Consider the following 16,451-nt stretch of genomic DNA (forward strand, 5'->3'; position numbering starts at 1 on the left):
TTGCACTGCCTGTGCTGACACTGTGAGTCCATTCTGCCTCTGGGGAAGGTGGCGGTTGCCTGATCCCAGCGGGACAGTGGAGGTTCATTCATAGCCAGGTGGGATTAATGCATATGGCGACAGCCCCAACCTGCCCGTAATGTCGGGTTCATTGCTGACGCTCAGCAGCTGCAGAACAGCACTGAACGTTCAAGTCCTTACTGCTGCTCTTAAACAACGTGTGCCCACACGTTCACTCGCTGTGGAACGTGTCCACAAACTCGGGGGCACTGTGGCCTCAGTGAGGTATTCTTTTGCATGGTTAGATGAAAATGTTGTGACTGCAGGAGGCCGCTGCAGTTTCTCAGGGTTGAGCTCACCCTGTTATTTCGCACTCATCTTTTACAGAAGTTCAGAGGTGCAATTGGGGCACGGTGGTTCTGCACTGATCCCATAGCACTGATCCCATAGCACTGATCTCGGCTCGCCCGGGACGTTTGCAGCTGACATTCCATGCAGCGGCCGTGTGCCGCAATGGGTTCACACGGCGCAGATTTGTTCTTTCACACTGCACTGCAATTCCGCGTGGACTTTGTCTTTCAAACCACTTAATAGTATGTATAAATGAATATTCCTTCCCTGTGCGCCAGCTTGTGTCTTGAGGCTGCCTCTTCGCGCTGCTTTTGACCCACCTTATAACCTTACCGGCAGACTAGCGTTTACACAGGTAAACCAGGCGGCATCGCGCACAGCTCTAATCGCTCACGGACAGCAGCGCGCTCGGCGCTACGAGGGTTTGCTCCGGAGCTCCCGCCCGGGGACGCCCTGCCCGCGGGGCGCGGCTCGGGTTGGCCCTGGGCGGCCGCCGCCGGCTCCGCGGGAGACGACCGCGGCTTTGCGCGCGTTCCCACCATCGGGGAACGCGACCCCCCGCGGGGCTGCCCGCCCGCTGGCACGAGGCGGCCGCCGCGCTCTCGGCTGCCGCGGCCGCGCCTCGCGCTGCGCGTGCCGCCCGCCGCCCCGCTCCGTTCTCTTTCCGCGGAGCTCGGCGGCGCGACCCGGCGCGCGGGGGGCGGCGGCGCTCTGCGGGGCTCGCGCGCGCCCGCAGCCCAACCGCCCCCCGCGCGCCAACGGCTCCCGCGCGCCAATCGCCCGACCGCCGCTCACGCGCCGGCCCAACGGTCGCCCGCCCAACGGCCGGCGGCCACCCGGCACCGCGGGGCCCCCGCCGCCCCCCGGGCTCTGGCGGCGGGCCCGCTGGGCGGGGCGAGGCGCAGCCTCGCCGGAAGTGAGCGGCGGGGGGAGAGCCCGGAGCGGCGGCGGGGATTGGGGCGGGAGCGCCGTCTCCGCTGCCGGGCAGGGACGTGCTCCGGCTGCCGGGCGGTTCCATACTCGGCGGAAACAAGAAACGGGAAAGGAAGGGAGCGGCAGTAGGAGCCGGCGGTGGCGGCCACCATTAGCGGCGGGAGGAGGAGCGGCGAGCAGCAGCAGCAGCGGCGGCGGGTAGCAGCAGCAGCAGCCGCGCGGGGGGCTGTGAGGCGGAGCGCGAGCGGAGCTCCGGTGCCGCCGCCGCCAGCGGGAGCGTGCCCGTCGCCTCTGCCCTCTGCTCTGCGTGGGATCGCCGCCGCCCGCCCGCCGGGGGCTCCCCGAGCCGGGGCGAGGTGAGTAGGGGAACCGCCCTCCGCCGGGGGGTGCGCCGCATCGCCCCTGGGGGCCGGCGGCTGAGGGGGAGCGGGCGGGCAGCGCCTCTTCGTGCCGCCTCCCTCAGCTCGCCGCGGGCTGCGGGGGGACCGCGCCGGGCGGGGGGGAGCGGGGCGGAGGAGCGTCGAGGGATCGGCGAGGTGGCGGCACCCGCCCCGCGCGGCGCCGGGGGTGTTTTTTTCAAACCGAGCGTTTGCACGTCGATGGCCGGCGGGGGCTTTCTGGTGCGTTCCCCGCGTAAGGCGTGCCTCGGGGCGGGCCGGGCGGCGCGCCGGGGGTTGCGCGAGGGCTGCGGTGTGCAGCATCCAGACAATGTCAGCTTGGGTGAGCGAGCGAGCGAGTCCCCACCCTGCGGAGCTGCGCGCGGACGGCTCCCCTCCGCGCGGCACTGCCGAGCCCGGCGCGCTCGGGTCCTTTCTCCCGGTGCGGGAGGCAGCGAGCCGTCGGGGTTCGTCGCGGCGCCGCGGGGCTTTTTTGTTCGTTGGATTGCTCGTTTCAGATCCCGGGTCTCTCTTAGTCCTTGTAGCTGCAGGGCTTAGTGAGGGCAGGCTGGCGTGTGGAAGGCGAGGCTGTCGTCTGCCCTGGTCCTCGTGAAGATGAGGAGAGTGGGAGGTGTGCGTGTACGTATTTATATGTATTCATACAGACGTGTATCTGCACACTTAATTGCGTCTGGGCGATCATTGGTGGTGGGAGGGGAAGGAGAGTCTGCGTACGTGTGTGTGTCACGTGACCCACGTGAGACTGACACAGGTATACTTCTCCTGCATTCACGTTAATGGCCTTAAGAAGCCGGTGACTTAGCTGTCAACGGTGGACCATTTGTTTTGGATGTTGTCTTGTGTGGCAGAAAATAGCCACGTAAGTGTTTGGATGCTGTCATACCATTTTATTTTATCATTTTTATTGGTATTGTGGCCGATTTATTTATTTATTTTTAACCTGCCTATAGGTATTGAGAAGGGAAAAAACCTGTCAGTACGTGCAGTGTCTCCTCCTCTGCAGGGGTAAAGGTGCACTCAGTGTGGAGCAGTATCTCACACAGCTACTACAGCTGGGTTGCCATTCATATGGTGGAGGAATGGAACCACTGTCTGTGGGACTGAGGAATCATACCCACACATAGCTCTGTGCTCTTCTCATCTGTTCCTCCTGGTCCTCTGGTCGGGAACGCAATAACTTATAAAACTCCATTGAGCCGAAAAATGAATTTACATATTTATTGATAACATATAATACATCCAAACCAGCAAACCTTTATACTTTGCTACCTGTTTAATCAGCTTTTCTCTGCTAAGAAATTTCTTATAAAAACAGAGGAACAGAAAAATCACTAGCTAAACCATCCTTGGAAACAATATAAGTTCTGAAACAAGAATATAAGCTTATGCCCTTGGGTGTGTGTGGAGGATAGCAGAATACAGAACTGGTGTATTGCGCCTAAGTTGACATATGATTTTCATCTCAGTGGGTGATACTCAAATTAATGTACTTCAGGGAGGATTTTTGCTCTAATAGAACAAAGAGGTAAGTGATACTAAGGAATTTACTTGATACTACTTAAGAAATTTCATCTTCAGGTAATCAAAAAGCCAAGCCATTTTAAGGAATTCATATGACTTGCAATGAAGGGTCCTTCTGCCGGTGTTTCTCTGACTCAGCATCAGAGAAAGACATGAACAGTGATTCAAAAACAAAACAAAACAAAAAAACAACAAAAAAGCAAAGCTTACCAGATGTGAATCTCTCAAAAGATTATTAAAAATAATGTGGAAAAGGAACTGACAGATTTTTGTAATTTCGAGTCTGCTCTCTTTTCATGTCTTGACGCCATTGCTCTCAGTTTTTAATTCAAAATATTATTCTCCCGTGGAGTAATGAGTTGATGTAAATTGTTTCAAACTTCCTGTGTATTACAACATCCTGCTATTTTTTTTAGTAAGGCAAACCACGGTACAGGGAACACCTGTTGATTTACAGGAATGCATGAGACAGCTCAGCTAACTTTTATAGGTAATGGTTCATACAGTTGATTTTAAGATGCTTTGTTTTTTCAAGAGTGAGTCTCATGATGTCTTGATTATCAGTATCTGTGAACGCCTTATTTCTCCAGTTCCTCAAGCCACTGACATTATTTCAGCTGTAAAGCCAGTCTGTTGCTTCTTCAGTCATTTTTATTTATTTATATTTGTGGAATTATGAACATACGCTCCTTTGCCTCTCCTTCAGTGTCTGGATTTTTTAATAAAGGGGTTTCTTCCCCTTCCACTCCCCATCCCCTGAAAAGATGTGATTTCTTTGTGCTCTTTATTGAACATCTTCATGCTCTATTAGTCTTATCTCTGTGGCCACTAACATTTCTATTACTTCTTAAAATGTCTTTCAGCCACTGAAGGAGAAAAGAAACTGTCAAACTGGGACAGAGTTAAATCTAACTCAGGCAAATAGTATGAGGAATAGTGCTGAAGATAAGTCCCAGGCATGAAATAAACTAGATCACCATCTAAGCAGTAGAAAAGTGGAAATATCTCACTCAATAAATGAAGCAAAAGATTGTAGAAATAATCAAGTAGTCTGTTCTGGTATGTTCACTAGTAGTTTTATTACTGAACTTTTAAGTAGATAAGAATTGACACAGTGTTCCTCACAGCTTCTTTTTAACATCTGCTCATACTGAGGATCCTGCTGGTAATATCTAGAACTTGTTACAGAGACATAGCAGAGCGAGAGATGTTCCACTTGTATTTTAGCCCTAAGAATAAAGACTTACGGATGCTGGCATTATGGGACTTTACACCATTCTGTGCAATAGCTGGAAGATGACATATGCTGATTTACAGCTGAAGCAGGTCAGTTTTATGAAAAAGGTTATCAATATGTCTTTATTACTGACAAAGATTTAAGATGGTGTAGAAACAACAGCAGAGCGATGAGTAGTCAAATTTACTGTATTTCTACATGGAGTATAACTAACTTGTGTTAATTTTCAGGAAACTTAACTTAAAGTAGCGTCGTATTATTAAGTAAATCCTCCTAAAGATTCAAACTATTTCTCTATCATAATTGGCTGTCACAGGTAATGAGTACACACTTAGAATGCTTTCCATCTTTAGGAATGTCTACAAGGTTAGAGTGCTACTGGATAAAGTTGTGCTGTAACTACCTGTTACAGTAGCTATTCAGATTAGCAAAGGATTAGTGTTTCTTCTTGGTCCTCTGAGAGCAATGTAATCACCTAAAAACAGTATTCATTCAAAATGGCGTCTTATTTTCAAAAGGCACGTAGCAGGAAGAAGTAGTAAGTACCTAGTTTTAAATACCAGGGAGGGAAAGAAGAGGCGTGAGGGGAAGGCTAGGAATTCCAGAGCTACTGTGAAAATAGGGGTGAAATTTTTTTAGTCACAGAAAGAGATTTTTGTGTGTCACTGTATTTCTAGTTTCATCTTATGCATGTAAGATACTGTAGTCAGAAAGATGATTGAACCTCCATTGATTCTGGTCTTTCTCTTGCAGACATCAGAGTGTAAGTTGAAAGTTTTAATATGAAAATGTTATTGTGAGTCTGGTGAGGGGATTATTATACACAGTAGGAAAACCATTATATTTACTTAAGTAAATGTTACCAAGTATTGAAGAACTGAAGTCATTGCTGCTAAAAATATACTGATTTTGAGTAGGGCAAGTGGTAAATTGAAGGACTTTTCCTGTCAGATGACAGTTACACTCTGATGTTGGATTATTAAGGTAATCATGTATTGTTCTAACTATTATATCTGACCTCTTCTGAAATGTTCTGGTACTGTTGCATGGTGTCAGTGTTCTGTCATGGTTGTAGATACAAAGACATTGGAGAGCTGTTTTGCTTAAAGTTGTGTTAGCACAGACCCAAGTCCCCATTCTGTTTCCTGCAGTTTATTACAGCTTAGTAGCTAATTTCTAGCAGACAAGGATTCAAAAGTAACAAAAGCAAGAAGGGTGACAACATTGTCCAGCTCTGGTCAGTCTGTGTCAGTGTTGTACTTACATCTAGAAAAGGCTATTGAAAATTAGAGAACCTTATCATTTCTCTCACATGTGTATCAAGTGGAAAAATATGCTAAATAAAACAGATACCACGTATCTCCTTCCAGCCTCCTCTATCCTTCATCCTCTCTGATATTTTCCCCATTATGAAGCCTTAGGAGCTATTGCACAGGGAGCGACAGAAATGGTTGTTCATGAGCATGTGAGAGTTGAGGGCAGTGATGGCAGCAGGGGGTTCTTTCCTGCTGCCATTGCTGGGGTTGTTTTCTCTGGTCTTCCCCACTCCCCAGAGACTTACCCCTGTGCTGCATTCATAGGACCTGTAGTATTGTCATATCTTTTTTTACCCTTGTTAGCTGGCTTAAACAAAGCTGCAGCTACTCTGTGCTGAGTTGGTATGTATTACAGTTACTTTTGGTAATTTTTTGTTGTTGCCTTAGTGGCTTTTCTTGTGGAAGGAAACAGTTTTAATAATTTGTTCCTTAACAAAAAACTCCTAATAGAGCTTGTTGCTTCCCAACGGTACATGTCATATCATACTGTCATGTATCAGTAATTTGTGAAAATCACAGATTCTTCCACAAAGTCCTGCAAGCCTGTTGATAGTTCTACTGCAAGTGTTTTTTCTTTAATTTCCAAGACCATTTTTCATCACAAAAACTTTTTCAAAAGCATCCTAAAGACTTGTTTACTATTTTAACGCTGTGGTAACTGGTAAATTTGCATTGTCTGCATGTAAAACTTAATTACAAAGGCTAAGCTGTTATTCTACTCACAAAGAAAAAAAAAATCTTTTTTGTCAGGTTTTTGGTGATACCAAAGCATTTGTAGGTAGACCAATAGTCCTGCTCAGAAAGAAGAATAGCACTCACCCAGCTGGTGAAGCAGATTATGGCTGTGCAGTACCCCTCCTCAGAAGCAGCCCAGATCCAAGCCATGCTCTCCCTTCAATGGCTGGCCCTTATATGAGCTCAGGGGGCTCCACCTGTGTCCACCCCTTCTGGTGCGCTGGGGAGCACAGGTGCAAACAGTCTGCCTGTGCTCCCTGGGCCAGCCACACCCCTTCACCAGGTGCTCAATCACCAGTGCAAGCCATGACCTGTTCCCCTGCAGTTGTTAGAGTGTTAGTAGTGCAAAGGATGTAAGTCAAGTGTTGATAAAGTAATTCTGGCTGAAACAGTTGTCTGATATCATTGCTGCAGTTAAATCTCTTCAATACGAATTGTGAAACTGCCTGCTGAGGGTAAGTGCAATATTAAAAGTTGAGTGAGTTACTGCATGCTGTGAAAAGCGTTACCTTTTACCAAATAGAATTCATGAAAGTGTTGCGTTGCGTTGTCTTGTGTTGTGTTGTGGAGTTTTGCTCTTTTGGAACATTCAGGTGGTGTGGAGACAGCTCTTCCGAAATGAAGTTGTTTTAATCAGTAATGAAAAAAGTTGAGTTTCTTTTTCAGGTTGCTGGATTTCTTTTCAGTCTTTCTATTGACTGTTATGATAAAATACTGTTTTGTTCAAAATGCCTACGTGATTAATTTAACTGTGGAAAAAATATGCTGAAACTGACAGATTTTCTTCTCTGTTAAGGGAATGGTAGACTTGTAGTGTTGCGTTACATTTGATTCAGTGAAGTAGCTGAATTGATCCTTGCCAATATATTCGTGCTGAAAAGACAAATGTTCGGAAGGATACTCGTATCTTTGGTGGAGCTGCCTTAGTCTTGAGAATCTTGCCTTCCTTTCAATATCTTCCTAGCAGGTCCTTAATGAAGTGGTGTTAATAAGAGAAAAAGGGAAGCAAATGAGATTAGAGATGACTTTTTCTTCCTTTCTTGGCTGAAATGTCTTGAGGTCTTACCTAGCTTTAGGGAGCACTAAACTGTAGTGCATTAGGAGTACCCTCCTAAGAAGAAGAGGTTCAGGAGATTTAATCCTTGTGATTTTGAGCTGTGATATGCCAGGCTGGTAAAAAATTGAATGGGTAATGAGTTGTGAAGGATGGAAGTTAACTGGGAACCTGTTGAGAGGTATACAAGGGTATAGCCTCTCTACATCTTTTTAGACAGTGATTATATACTTCAGTAAAATGAGTGATTCTCATACATCTGGGATGTGAAAACATTATTTTAAGAAAGACAAATTCCTTTCTTCAGGCTGCTGTTTGCATTTTAAGGTCATTAAAAGGCATTTATTTAGAGTTTCAGAGTCTTAGTGAATAATCACTACGATTTCATAAATGCATTTCTTTGCACATCCAGATGACAAATATTATGTATGCTTAATCTTTGTGAAAGCTGGTGTACAAAACTGAGGTTTACTCTAGCTGAATACTGAAAACAAGTTTTCAAGATGTTTTCAAACATCTCATGAGTGAAGCTGCTTTCTGCAGCTTAACGATAATTGTCCAAAGGTGAAAATATCATGGGAAGCTTATTAATTTTGCAGAAATACTGTACTTGCATACTGATTGCCTTAATTTTAATCCCATGCTTTTCTACTTAGTCTCTTAGCTTACTGCTTAGTACTCCTCTCCTTTGTGGCTTAGAACAAGAAGTAGTGAATTACAAAATACTTGTATTCCCACCACAGAGGTGAAAACGTGTTATTGTGACCACGATAGCAGTCGCTCTGCTTTTCTCATGTTATTGTCTGGAAGCATGGTGCAAGGATCAGAAGCTCTTAAATTTGAGTTACCTCTGAAGCATTGCTGTAAGAATGTGGACTCTTATGAAAGAGCCTGCGGGGAAAGAAAACACAAAACAAAACAGAAAAACGTTGTGAAGTCATATTTGCGTATTTGTGAAATTAGTATACGTCTATCCTTAACTGTGTGTTTCAGGTAATGGTTTGTGTCCAGATACTGAAGAGCAGTGAGCCCTATGTGTGATTCTGTGAAATCTTCTCATCAGCTCTTAACAGAGAACTGTTAGTGCTAAGTAATGTAAGCAGGCAGTCAAGTGCAGATCTGTCTCTGTAGTTTCTGTAATTGAAAATAGCCCCCAGCAAAAGTTCAGGAATGTAAACTAGAAAACTTACCTGGAGTGGCTTTTACCACTGTTAGTTACAATGATGCTGAGTACTGGGTTGTTCTGAACTGCAGCCGCAAATACCTCTCCTGTAGTTCTTCTGTGCAGCGTTGATGTCTGTGTAAATTCATCCACTTGTCATGCGTAGCTGTTACCTTTTGTTCGTGCGCTTTTGAAATGAATGAAGGTGGCAGTGCTTTAACAAATCAGCCTTAGGGTATTTGATGCTGATAATGATATTTTTGTTCCTCTTTTTCTTTGTCCAGTTCGTAATTCATTTCTTCTTCAGTCAAAAACTGATCTTTTACTGAAGTGGCCAAACTCAGTGGCCAACACAGCAGGAGTGAGTGTCTCTAGTTCTAGACCAGCCTGGTGGTCAAGAGAACAGTCTTGAATTTCCTCTGCTGAGAGAAGATGACTTTCCTGAGTCTATTACAGCGTCTTTAAAAGCACTTGCTGAGTAATTGCGTAAAGGATACAGACTCTTCTGCCGATGCCTTAATGAACAAGGCACTCTGTGGGGAAAAAACGGTCACGTCTATTCAAGCTTTCTTCAGGGTTCGCAGCTTAGGGAGGTTCCTGCCAGTTGTTCTATGTAAGGCACATTGCTGCTGGATTGCATCTCTACTTAAAATAACGCTTTACTCTTGGGTAACGTGCTGTAGACTATTCCTAGGCAGTTTCCTGCTCATGTACAATTGGTCTTCATTTCATACCGACTTGCTTAGTTCATGCCTATATAGCGATGAAGCATCTTGCATGGGATTTTTGATTCCATGCCAGAAGCCATACATTCCAAGCTCTTTTTAATTTACTGTTTAGCCATTTTGTTTCCTGCTGTCTTTCTTACTAGCAGAAGGATCACTGTAATCTTGTTGCACCTTCTAAACTTGAGTTAACTATTGTCAGAATCTGTTTTCTTTTGATACAGTAATAAAGGTTTGGGCTTCCCAGGTGCCTATAACCAGTTGACTAAAGACATTTGGTATAAATGTGTTTAATAGAGCATTTAAACATTTCCAGTCATTGGAATTGTAGTTGTCGGATGGCTTTAGAAAAATATTTGTAGCTACTAAATGGTGGTATTTTAATTAAGCAACAGGAAAATAAAACACACTGGTAGTTTTCACTCGCTGGTAACTTTGCAAAGTAGTAGTGGTGACTGGAACTTGTCACTTCCTTTGGCCATCTCCAAGCGTGTCACAGGTCAGGAAAACAATTCTCTGAAGCTGGGTAACGGATGATCACTCTTACTTTCCCCTTGACTCAGGTATATCTATCAATAAGTAACTTAGTGATATCCTGTGATCAGGTCTGTGAAACTGAAAGGCTGTTTGTCAGACTGATGCCAGTACCAACAATAAATTCCTGCCCAGGTGGGAAGGAAAGGAATTACTTTCTTTAATTAAATATTTGATTGTTCTGGGTTAGAGAGCTCAGAGACCCTCTATAAAGTGCATAGCAGAAGTGAAGTCTTATTTTCAGTAATTACATGAAAGGAGGGCCTCATAGAAAAGCCTGACTGTTGTCTTCCTTTCTAGCAGCTGGCAGAGCGGAAAATCGGAGCAATAGGGAAATGAATGAAATTCTTAAGAAGAACCACATATTCATGTCACATCTCTTAAAGTGAAGCATGCAGTGTCTTCATGAAGACTGCTCTGTCTTAACTAAATTCTTGCTGATAGTGCAGCATACAGCTTAAGCTTTTGTGCTTACTATCCTAGTTAGCGATAAATCAGAGTTTCCTGTTTAAAAAGCAGAAGCAGCAACAAGAAACAACCACTCAAAAGCTTGTGGTTAGATTGAATGAAACTTTCTATTGTTGTATTGATTATTTCTATTTCGTTTCAATTTGTGCAGGAACTTCAAAAAGCTCCTCAAAACCAAATAAACAGAAAAAAGCTCTTGGAGTGACTTACGACTGCTTTGTAATGACAAGCCCTAAATTATCTTTTATCATGTGAAATGGAATATTCCTGGAATGACTAACGCTCATTGAAGGGTTGAAAGTTCAGTGTAAAGCAAACAAAGTATTTTCAGACTGCACTTTCAACTTCAGTGGTGTTTCGTTTCTGAAATGCAATGCCTTAAGCGTCTCTCTTAGAAAAGACAGGTCACTTAATCTTCATTCTCCTGAAGTACCAGGTAATATTTACAGCTGTTATGGAGGAACTTAGCTTGGGTAGACTGTTACGTCCCAGACTTCTGGATGTGAGTTTCTGTCTTTATTTCTGGGCCTGGATCTTTCAAAAATATACTAGATTAGCATGGCCTTCAAATTTAAAATACACGTAATATGGGAAAACGTTTCCACTTGCCAAATTATTTTCTTTTAATGTACAGGCAGTTTCCTATCATGATTGTTCTGAAAAGAGTTTATATTTAACTGTTGTTGCTTGCTTTCTGGTGTGAGGGCTAATCTCAGTGCACTCTCTGAGGAACATTACTGTATTTCTAACATTTGAAGTTATTCCTCATATCTGTAGCACCTTCTGATGATGGATGACTCATTCTTGTGAGCCGCATACTTTCTATTTTGAAGATGCCTTCATGAATTGTTGCATCGCTGTTTACCGGACAGTGGGCCAGCTACATGTTTGTAGCATCTGCGAAACAAGAAATGAGCCCCATACCAGTAATATAGTAGGTCAGAAGTGTTTGTAGAACAATGGGGAATGTGCGCTTATTGGGACTTAAGCAGTGTTTTACCAGGACTTTCTTTTAGTTTGTCAAACTTGCAGAGCATAAAATCCTCCATACATTCTGAAGTTGGTCCTTATCTATTTAATACTTTTTCATTCTTGAGGGTACACAATCTTCCTTTTGTTTAGAATGTGTCTCACTGGAGACTAGAAGGTCGGAATCCCCTTCCCTCCTTCTTTATTTATTTTGTATTTGCAATCATTATTAACTATCTGAGACGAGGTTAGTCTTCCCTTTGATATATCTGTTGCCAGGCTCTGAGCATTTTGAGAGTAACATTTCTATATACCTGATCTGATGGAACGTGATAAAATATTGCAAGACTCTGTGTAGACCTCTGTTCTAGGTAATGCCACCTACATTTTTCTTTTGCTATTTTGACTTAGTTGGAAAGTGAGATAAACGGCCAGTTGTGCTCTCATGAAAATGTGAAAAGTGACAGCTGACCTTATGTTGTCTGCATTCTTTTTGCCTTCCAGTATGGTTTTAAATACTTAATTTTACAACTGAGCATGCTTTCTCTGTGTTATGATGTGCCATAGCAGTTGAGAAGGCATAGCCTGCCAGCAAATTTGGCAGCTGCTTCTTCATTCCTAAAATGACTTTTGCTGGTTTGCTTTCCTTAAAATGTTGGTATTTAAGCAAGGTTCAGGCAGTGATTAGCAGCAATATGGTCACTCAAACTGAATCATTGGAGTAGAGTGATAGCTGTTGTTCAAAACTAGTACTTGGGGTGTAAAGCTTATATATTATTAGAAAATAATATATAATGTGGAAAATGTAGGCGATCAACCAGTTAAAATGCTTGATTTGTATACTTTTTGGTAAGAAATGTTCTTAATTTTGCTTGACGCTGGTCTTTATGGTTATTTGTTAGTGCCATGATTATTAAACTAAAGAAGACCACTTTATGTGGGAATTGAAGATAAAAGATGCCCTGCGTGTACTCAGTATTTTTTTGTCACTTCTGAAGTTCCACTTGTCTCTGCAGTGTTACTACCATCCTTTCACTGGAGCCAGTAGGGTAGCAGCTGTCTGAGCCTGTGTGCACTGAGAATTGTCTGTATACGTGCAACTAGTTTGAATGGTTGGTTTGAGGCTTCTTTATTAACAGTAGTAAAAAAATGATGATCTTCCTGACACTGCTGTTATGCAGCAGCCTGGTATTTAATGGATTGAGTGTCTAATGGATACAGATCAAGAACTGAGTAGTTCTCATATTTTTTTTTGCCACTGTATTTAATATGTTTTATAGATCACGTTTAGAAAATCTGTTTGTAACTGACTATATTCTTTCTCTTTCCAAAGATGAGCAAGATATGTACTGAAATTGTGCCCATGACTCTACATTCTCTAAATAATTGATTTGTACCTTCAGTGTATTGCTAATCTTTCCTTAGTGCCTTGAGGAATATGACATTACTTAAAAAGAGGAAGTTAGGTCTGCCACAGAGGAAGCATTATATTATGAAATAAGTGCTGTCTCTGTCTTTTTTCTACTCTCTCTCGTTATATGTATGCTTTTTTTTTCTTACTGTTTCCAGTGGTGTATCTGAGTTGCAGACAGCTGTGGTAGTTTGGAACATTCTATGTGTAGTTCTCTGGTCCTCTTCTCAGGTCTTGATCTTGAGAATTGCAGAAGTAAACATTCCGATTTGAAACTGGGTAGGTAGAAAAATACTCTCCTTTCTGTTCACTGTTGCTTCCTGTATTAGATCTTATATTTGCACGTGTGCTCTTAAGTTTTGGCTAGAACTGTCCAATGGGAAAGACTATGAACACTGAGAATTGGACAGAATATTGTTCTTGATGTTCCCCATCTCAAAGTGTACATGAGGGACGTTGGATAATATGATTAGCTGTGTTGCTGTACTGTGCTATGTGCATGTCCTTTCCCACTGGGAGAAGTTCTTCTGATGCATTAGAATTGAAAAATGGGTTAGCCACATGTTACCCATGACTTGCTTGCATATTTTTTTTTTAATAGCAGTTTTCAGGAATAAATGGAACTTGGAATTAATCTCACTAGTTAGCTTAGAGCTGTGAATGATGTGAAACATTCTAACCTTAAAGATTGTTTTACAGTATGTAGGTTGAAAACTTTCCATCAGCGGAGACTATATCATCTGAAATTAGAGTAATTTTGTGACGTACATGCAGTTAATAATTAGTGAACTATCTTTTGTTGTTTTACTCATGTTTACTCTTCAGGACCTGCTTGAGTTGATAGTAAGATTGATACTGTTGTTCAGTAGTGATTCCCCAAGTTAGAAATATGAATCCAGACTTGTAAGCATGTCTCTGGTTTTTCTTATGGCAACTTAACCTAGAAAAGAGTAAATGTCTTCTGTACTAAGTTTTGGAGAGTGTGATGAGCATTTTCTGCCTGTAACTTTAAGCTGTAAATGTATTGAGGAGTATTTTGTCTGATCTTCTACCATACCTTTCTGATGCAGAAAGTGTTGGTATTCTGAAGAGCCCTGATTTGGACACGGTGGCTTCTTAATAAAAGAATTTTCTTAGAGTTTGGATCTTACAGTCTACGGAACAATGTTGGTGTTCTATTAAATACATGAGCCAGAGATCTTAATTTTAGATATGCTTCTCAAATCCTGGTGTCTGAAGTTGCCAGCTGCAGGTGCTATGCTCTGCCTTTTTGCTTCCCTTCTATAAAGAACTGATGCAACTGGTTGTGGGTCACTCTCTGGCTTATGATTAAGCCGTTTCATCTCCAGATCCTGTAAGTGGTTGCACTGAATGGATAGTGACAGTGATATACAAGTAGTGCTGCCAGGTGTGAATTGCTGGTGGTTATTCTCAGCATTGTTGCCGTGGGACCAGCCAGTCAGTTCCCTTAATACCTGAGAAGATCCACTGGCAGTTCTGAGGCATCAGTTACAGCTGTTCTGTCTGTTTACTAACATCTAGGTGTGGAGTCACCCACTGCTGATAGTACTAGATACTTTCCAGGAAGTGATGAATTTTGGATAACTTCTTGACTAAAACTTCCCTGTTCACCTTGATGATCATTAATATAAGGAATGGCTATTATACTGACATGGCACCGATTATGGTTTTGTCAAGCTTTTGCTATGCTGCAGTATATTCTATATATGTTCTCTATATACTACTGTATGCCTCTGTCTATTGTGTTTTATTATCAGATGTGTGAAAAAGACACTAGAGTAAACGTATCCCACTATGGTATGTCGTGAAGATAACAGCTTTCTCCTGTTATTTTCTGACCTCTCTAATACAGATGCTGCTAAAAAGTGGTGGCTGTGAATACTAAGAATTCACCGTTGGTCCATGTGACCAACTGTGTTTAGCACTGCAGCAATACCAGTGTGTGGAAATCTTCCCAAACTTTCTTCTACTAATTTCTGAGCTTCTTTTTCCTTTAACTACAGAAGGTGGGCTGTTCTCAGTTGTTTTTCTTTACTTGAAAAGGGAAGTTTTTGAGGGGTTTGTTTGTTTGTTTAGTATATATTTTGGAGGGTTTTACAGTCTTTGACTTGTAAAATCAAATTTTAAATTGAATACTTCCCTTTTTATGTAACATCATCCAGTCCGGAATTAACTATTGTAAGTTATATGTTTCTTGACTTTTTAATACCACTTTTCTTCCTTTTGCTATCACTTCCTCTTGGAAAAAGAAGACCTAAGTTGCTTTAGAGCAGTCAGAAGATTTACATAGACAATGTTGGATTGTTCTGGTTACACACGTACAAATCTGTGGATTGTCTCTTGCATCCTGCATGTAGTTTCTTAACCTTTTTCTTATGATGGGAAGCAGAAATCTTCTGGTTCCTTTCAATAGTTGATTATGAAAGGGGTTTGATGTGTTTATACTTACATGGGAGCTTTGCATGAGAAATCTCCAGTGCCAAAATGAAGTGGTTGGGATTAGTCATTTCTGCAGTTTTTTGACGGTTTTTGCAGTGGGAAAAACCTAGTTCTTTGGGAAATAGCAGCAGTAGAAGTTAGAAATTATGCTAAAAGCCTTGTTCTCATCTTTCATCTAATTCTTACATCATATAACCTACAAACTGAATTTGTGCATGATCTTTTGTGTTTAGGCATGACACTGTCAACTAGAATATTTTTTAAACAATTATATCCTGAGGTTAGTTTTGTTGTGGCATCAGAAATACTTTACTTAGTGGTAGCAACAGGAATAGGGGGCTTTCCTGAACTTTTCTTTTGTACGTTATTACATGTTTCTGTTGTCTTTGACCTGATTTCACAGTCTGATTATTCTTTTTTTCTGCCTCAACGTGCAAAATCGATTTGGCATTAAGTTCCAATTGATGCAAAAGTATGCATAGAGAAGATACATCAGAACTCCTTAGAAACCATTTGGTCTACGTTAAGTTTAGATGCTGAACTGAGGGATGTGGTTTAGTGGGAAATACTGGTGATAGTTGGACAGTCAGACTGGATGATCTGAGAGTCACCAAGGTTGGAAAAGACCTCCGTGATTCTATATATGGCTCAGATGTTGGTGCACAATTTCTGTGCGTAATGGTTTGTTACCATTTGACCTGTTTAAAACTGTTGCTTTGAATTACGTCAAATCCTTTCAGCCACTGAGTGACATATACTGTAATTTAATCTCTCATTCCTCTCTTGATATGGCTATGTGCTATGAAAATTCAGATGCCGTGTATGTTATGAAGTTGACTCTGTTATTTCCTTTATTATTTAATTTTTAGGTTGCAAAGTTAACTTCCCTCATTTATGCTCAAAGCCAATCAAGTTCTGTTTCGTCAAGTCGCAGCGTGAAAACCTATTCTCCTCATGAAATATTTCATTCAAAATCTAGCTGTATAGCAGTGCCACTGTATTACCTGTATTAACTGTATTACCTATTAACTGTATTACCATTGTGCCACACTGTCATCCTGAAAAGCAACGAAAGTGTTCTTGGATGTTAGGCTTAAAATTAAAAGGCACTGATCATGTTCTGAAAATACTTTACAGAAGTTAGAATATTCATTTTAAAATAAGATTTTCTTATGTT

At 42.4% G+C, this 16,451-nt stretch overlaps 1 protein-coding gene across 7 annotated transcripts in view; it reads left to right on the forward strand.

Moving 5' to 3' along the window:
• The first annotated feature begins 597 nt into the window (after positions 1 to 597).
• RAPH1 (Ras association (RalGDS/AF-6) and pleckstrin homology domains 1) overlaps positions 598 to 16,451 on the forward strand; it is an 85,597-nt gene continuing 69,743 nt past the window's right edge. For 3 of the 7 annotated variants that reach the window (XM_040703673.2, XM_040703677.2, XM_046943854.1), the window contains exon 1: positions 1,279 to 1,640. Coding sequence is in view for 1 of the 7 variants with exons in the window: in XM_046943852.1 (XP_046799808.1) it covers positions 1,884 to 1,904 (21 nt within the window). In the remaining 6 variants the exon portion in view is untranslated. Of the gene's footprint in view, positions 707 to 1,278; positions 1,905 to 10,776; positions 10,871 to 16,451 lie in introns of those variants that run through there. The other 4 variants (XM_040703674.2, XM_046943853.1, XM_040703676.2 and 1 more) reach the window with 3 other exon arrangements.

The sequence above is a fragment of the Gallus gallus genome, chromosome 7 (assembly GCF_016699485.2).
Source record: "Gallus gallus isolate bGalGal1 chromosome 7, bGalGal1.mat.broiler.GRCg7b, whole genome shotgun sequence".
NCBI classification, from domain to species: domain Eukaryota; kingdom Metazoa; phylum Chordata; class Aves; order Galliformes; family Phasianidae; genus Gallus; species Gallus gallus.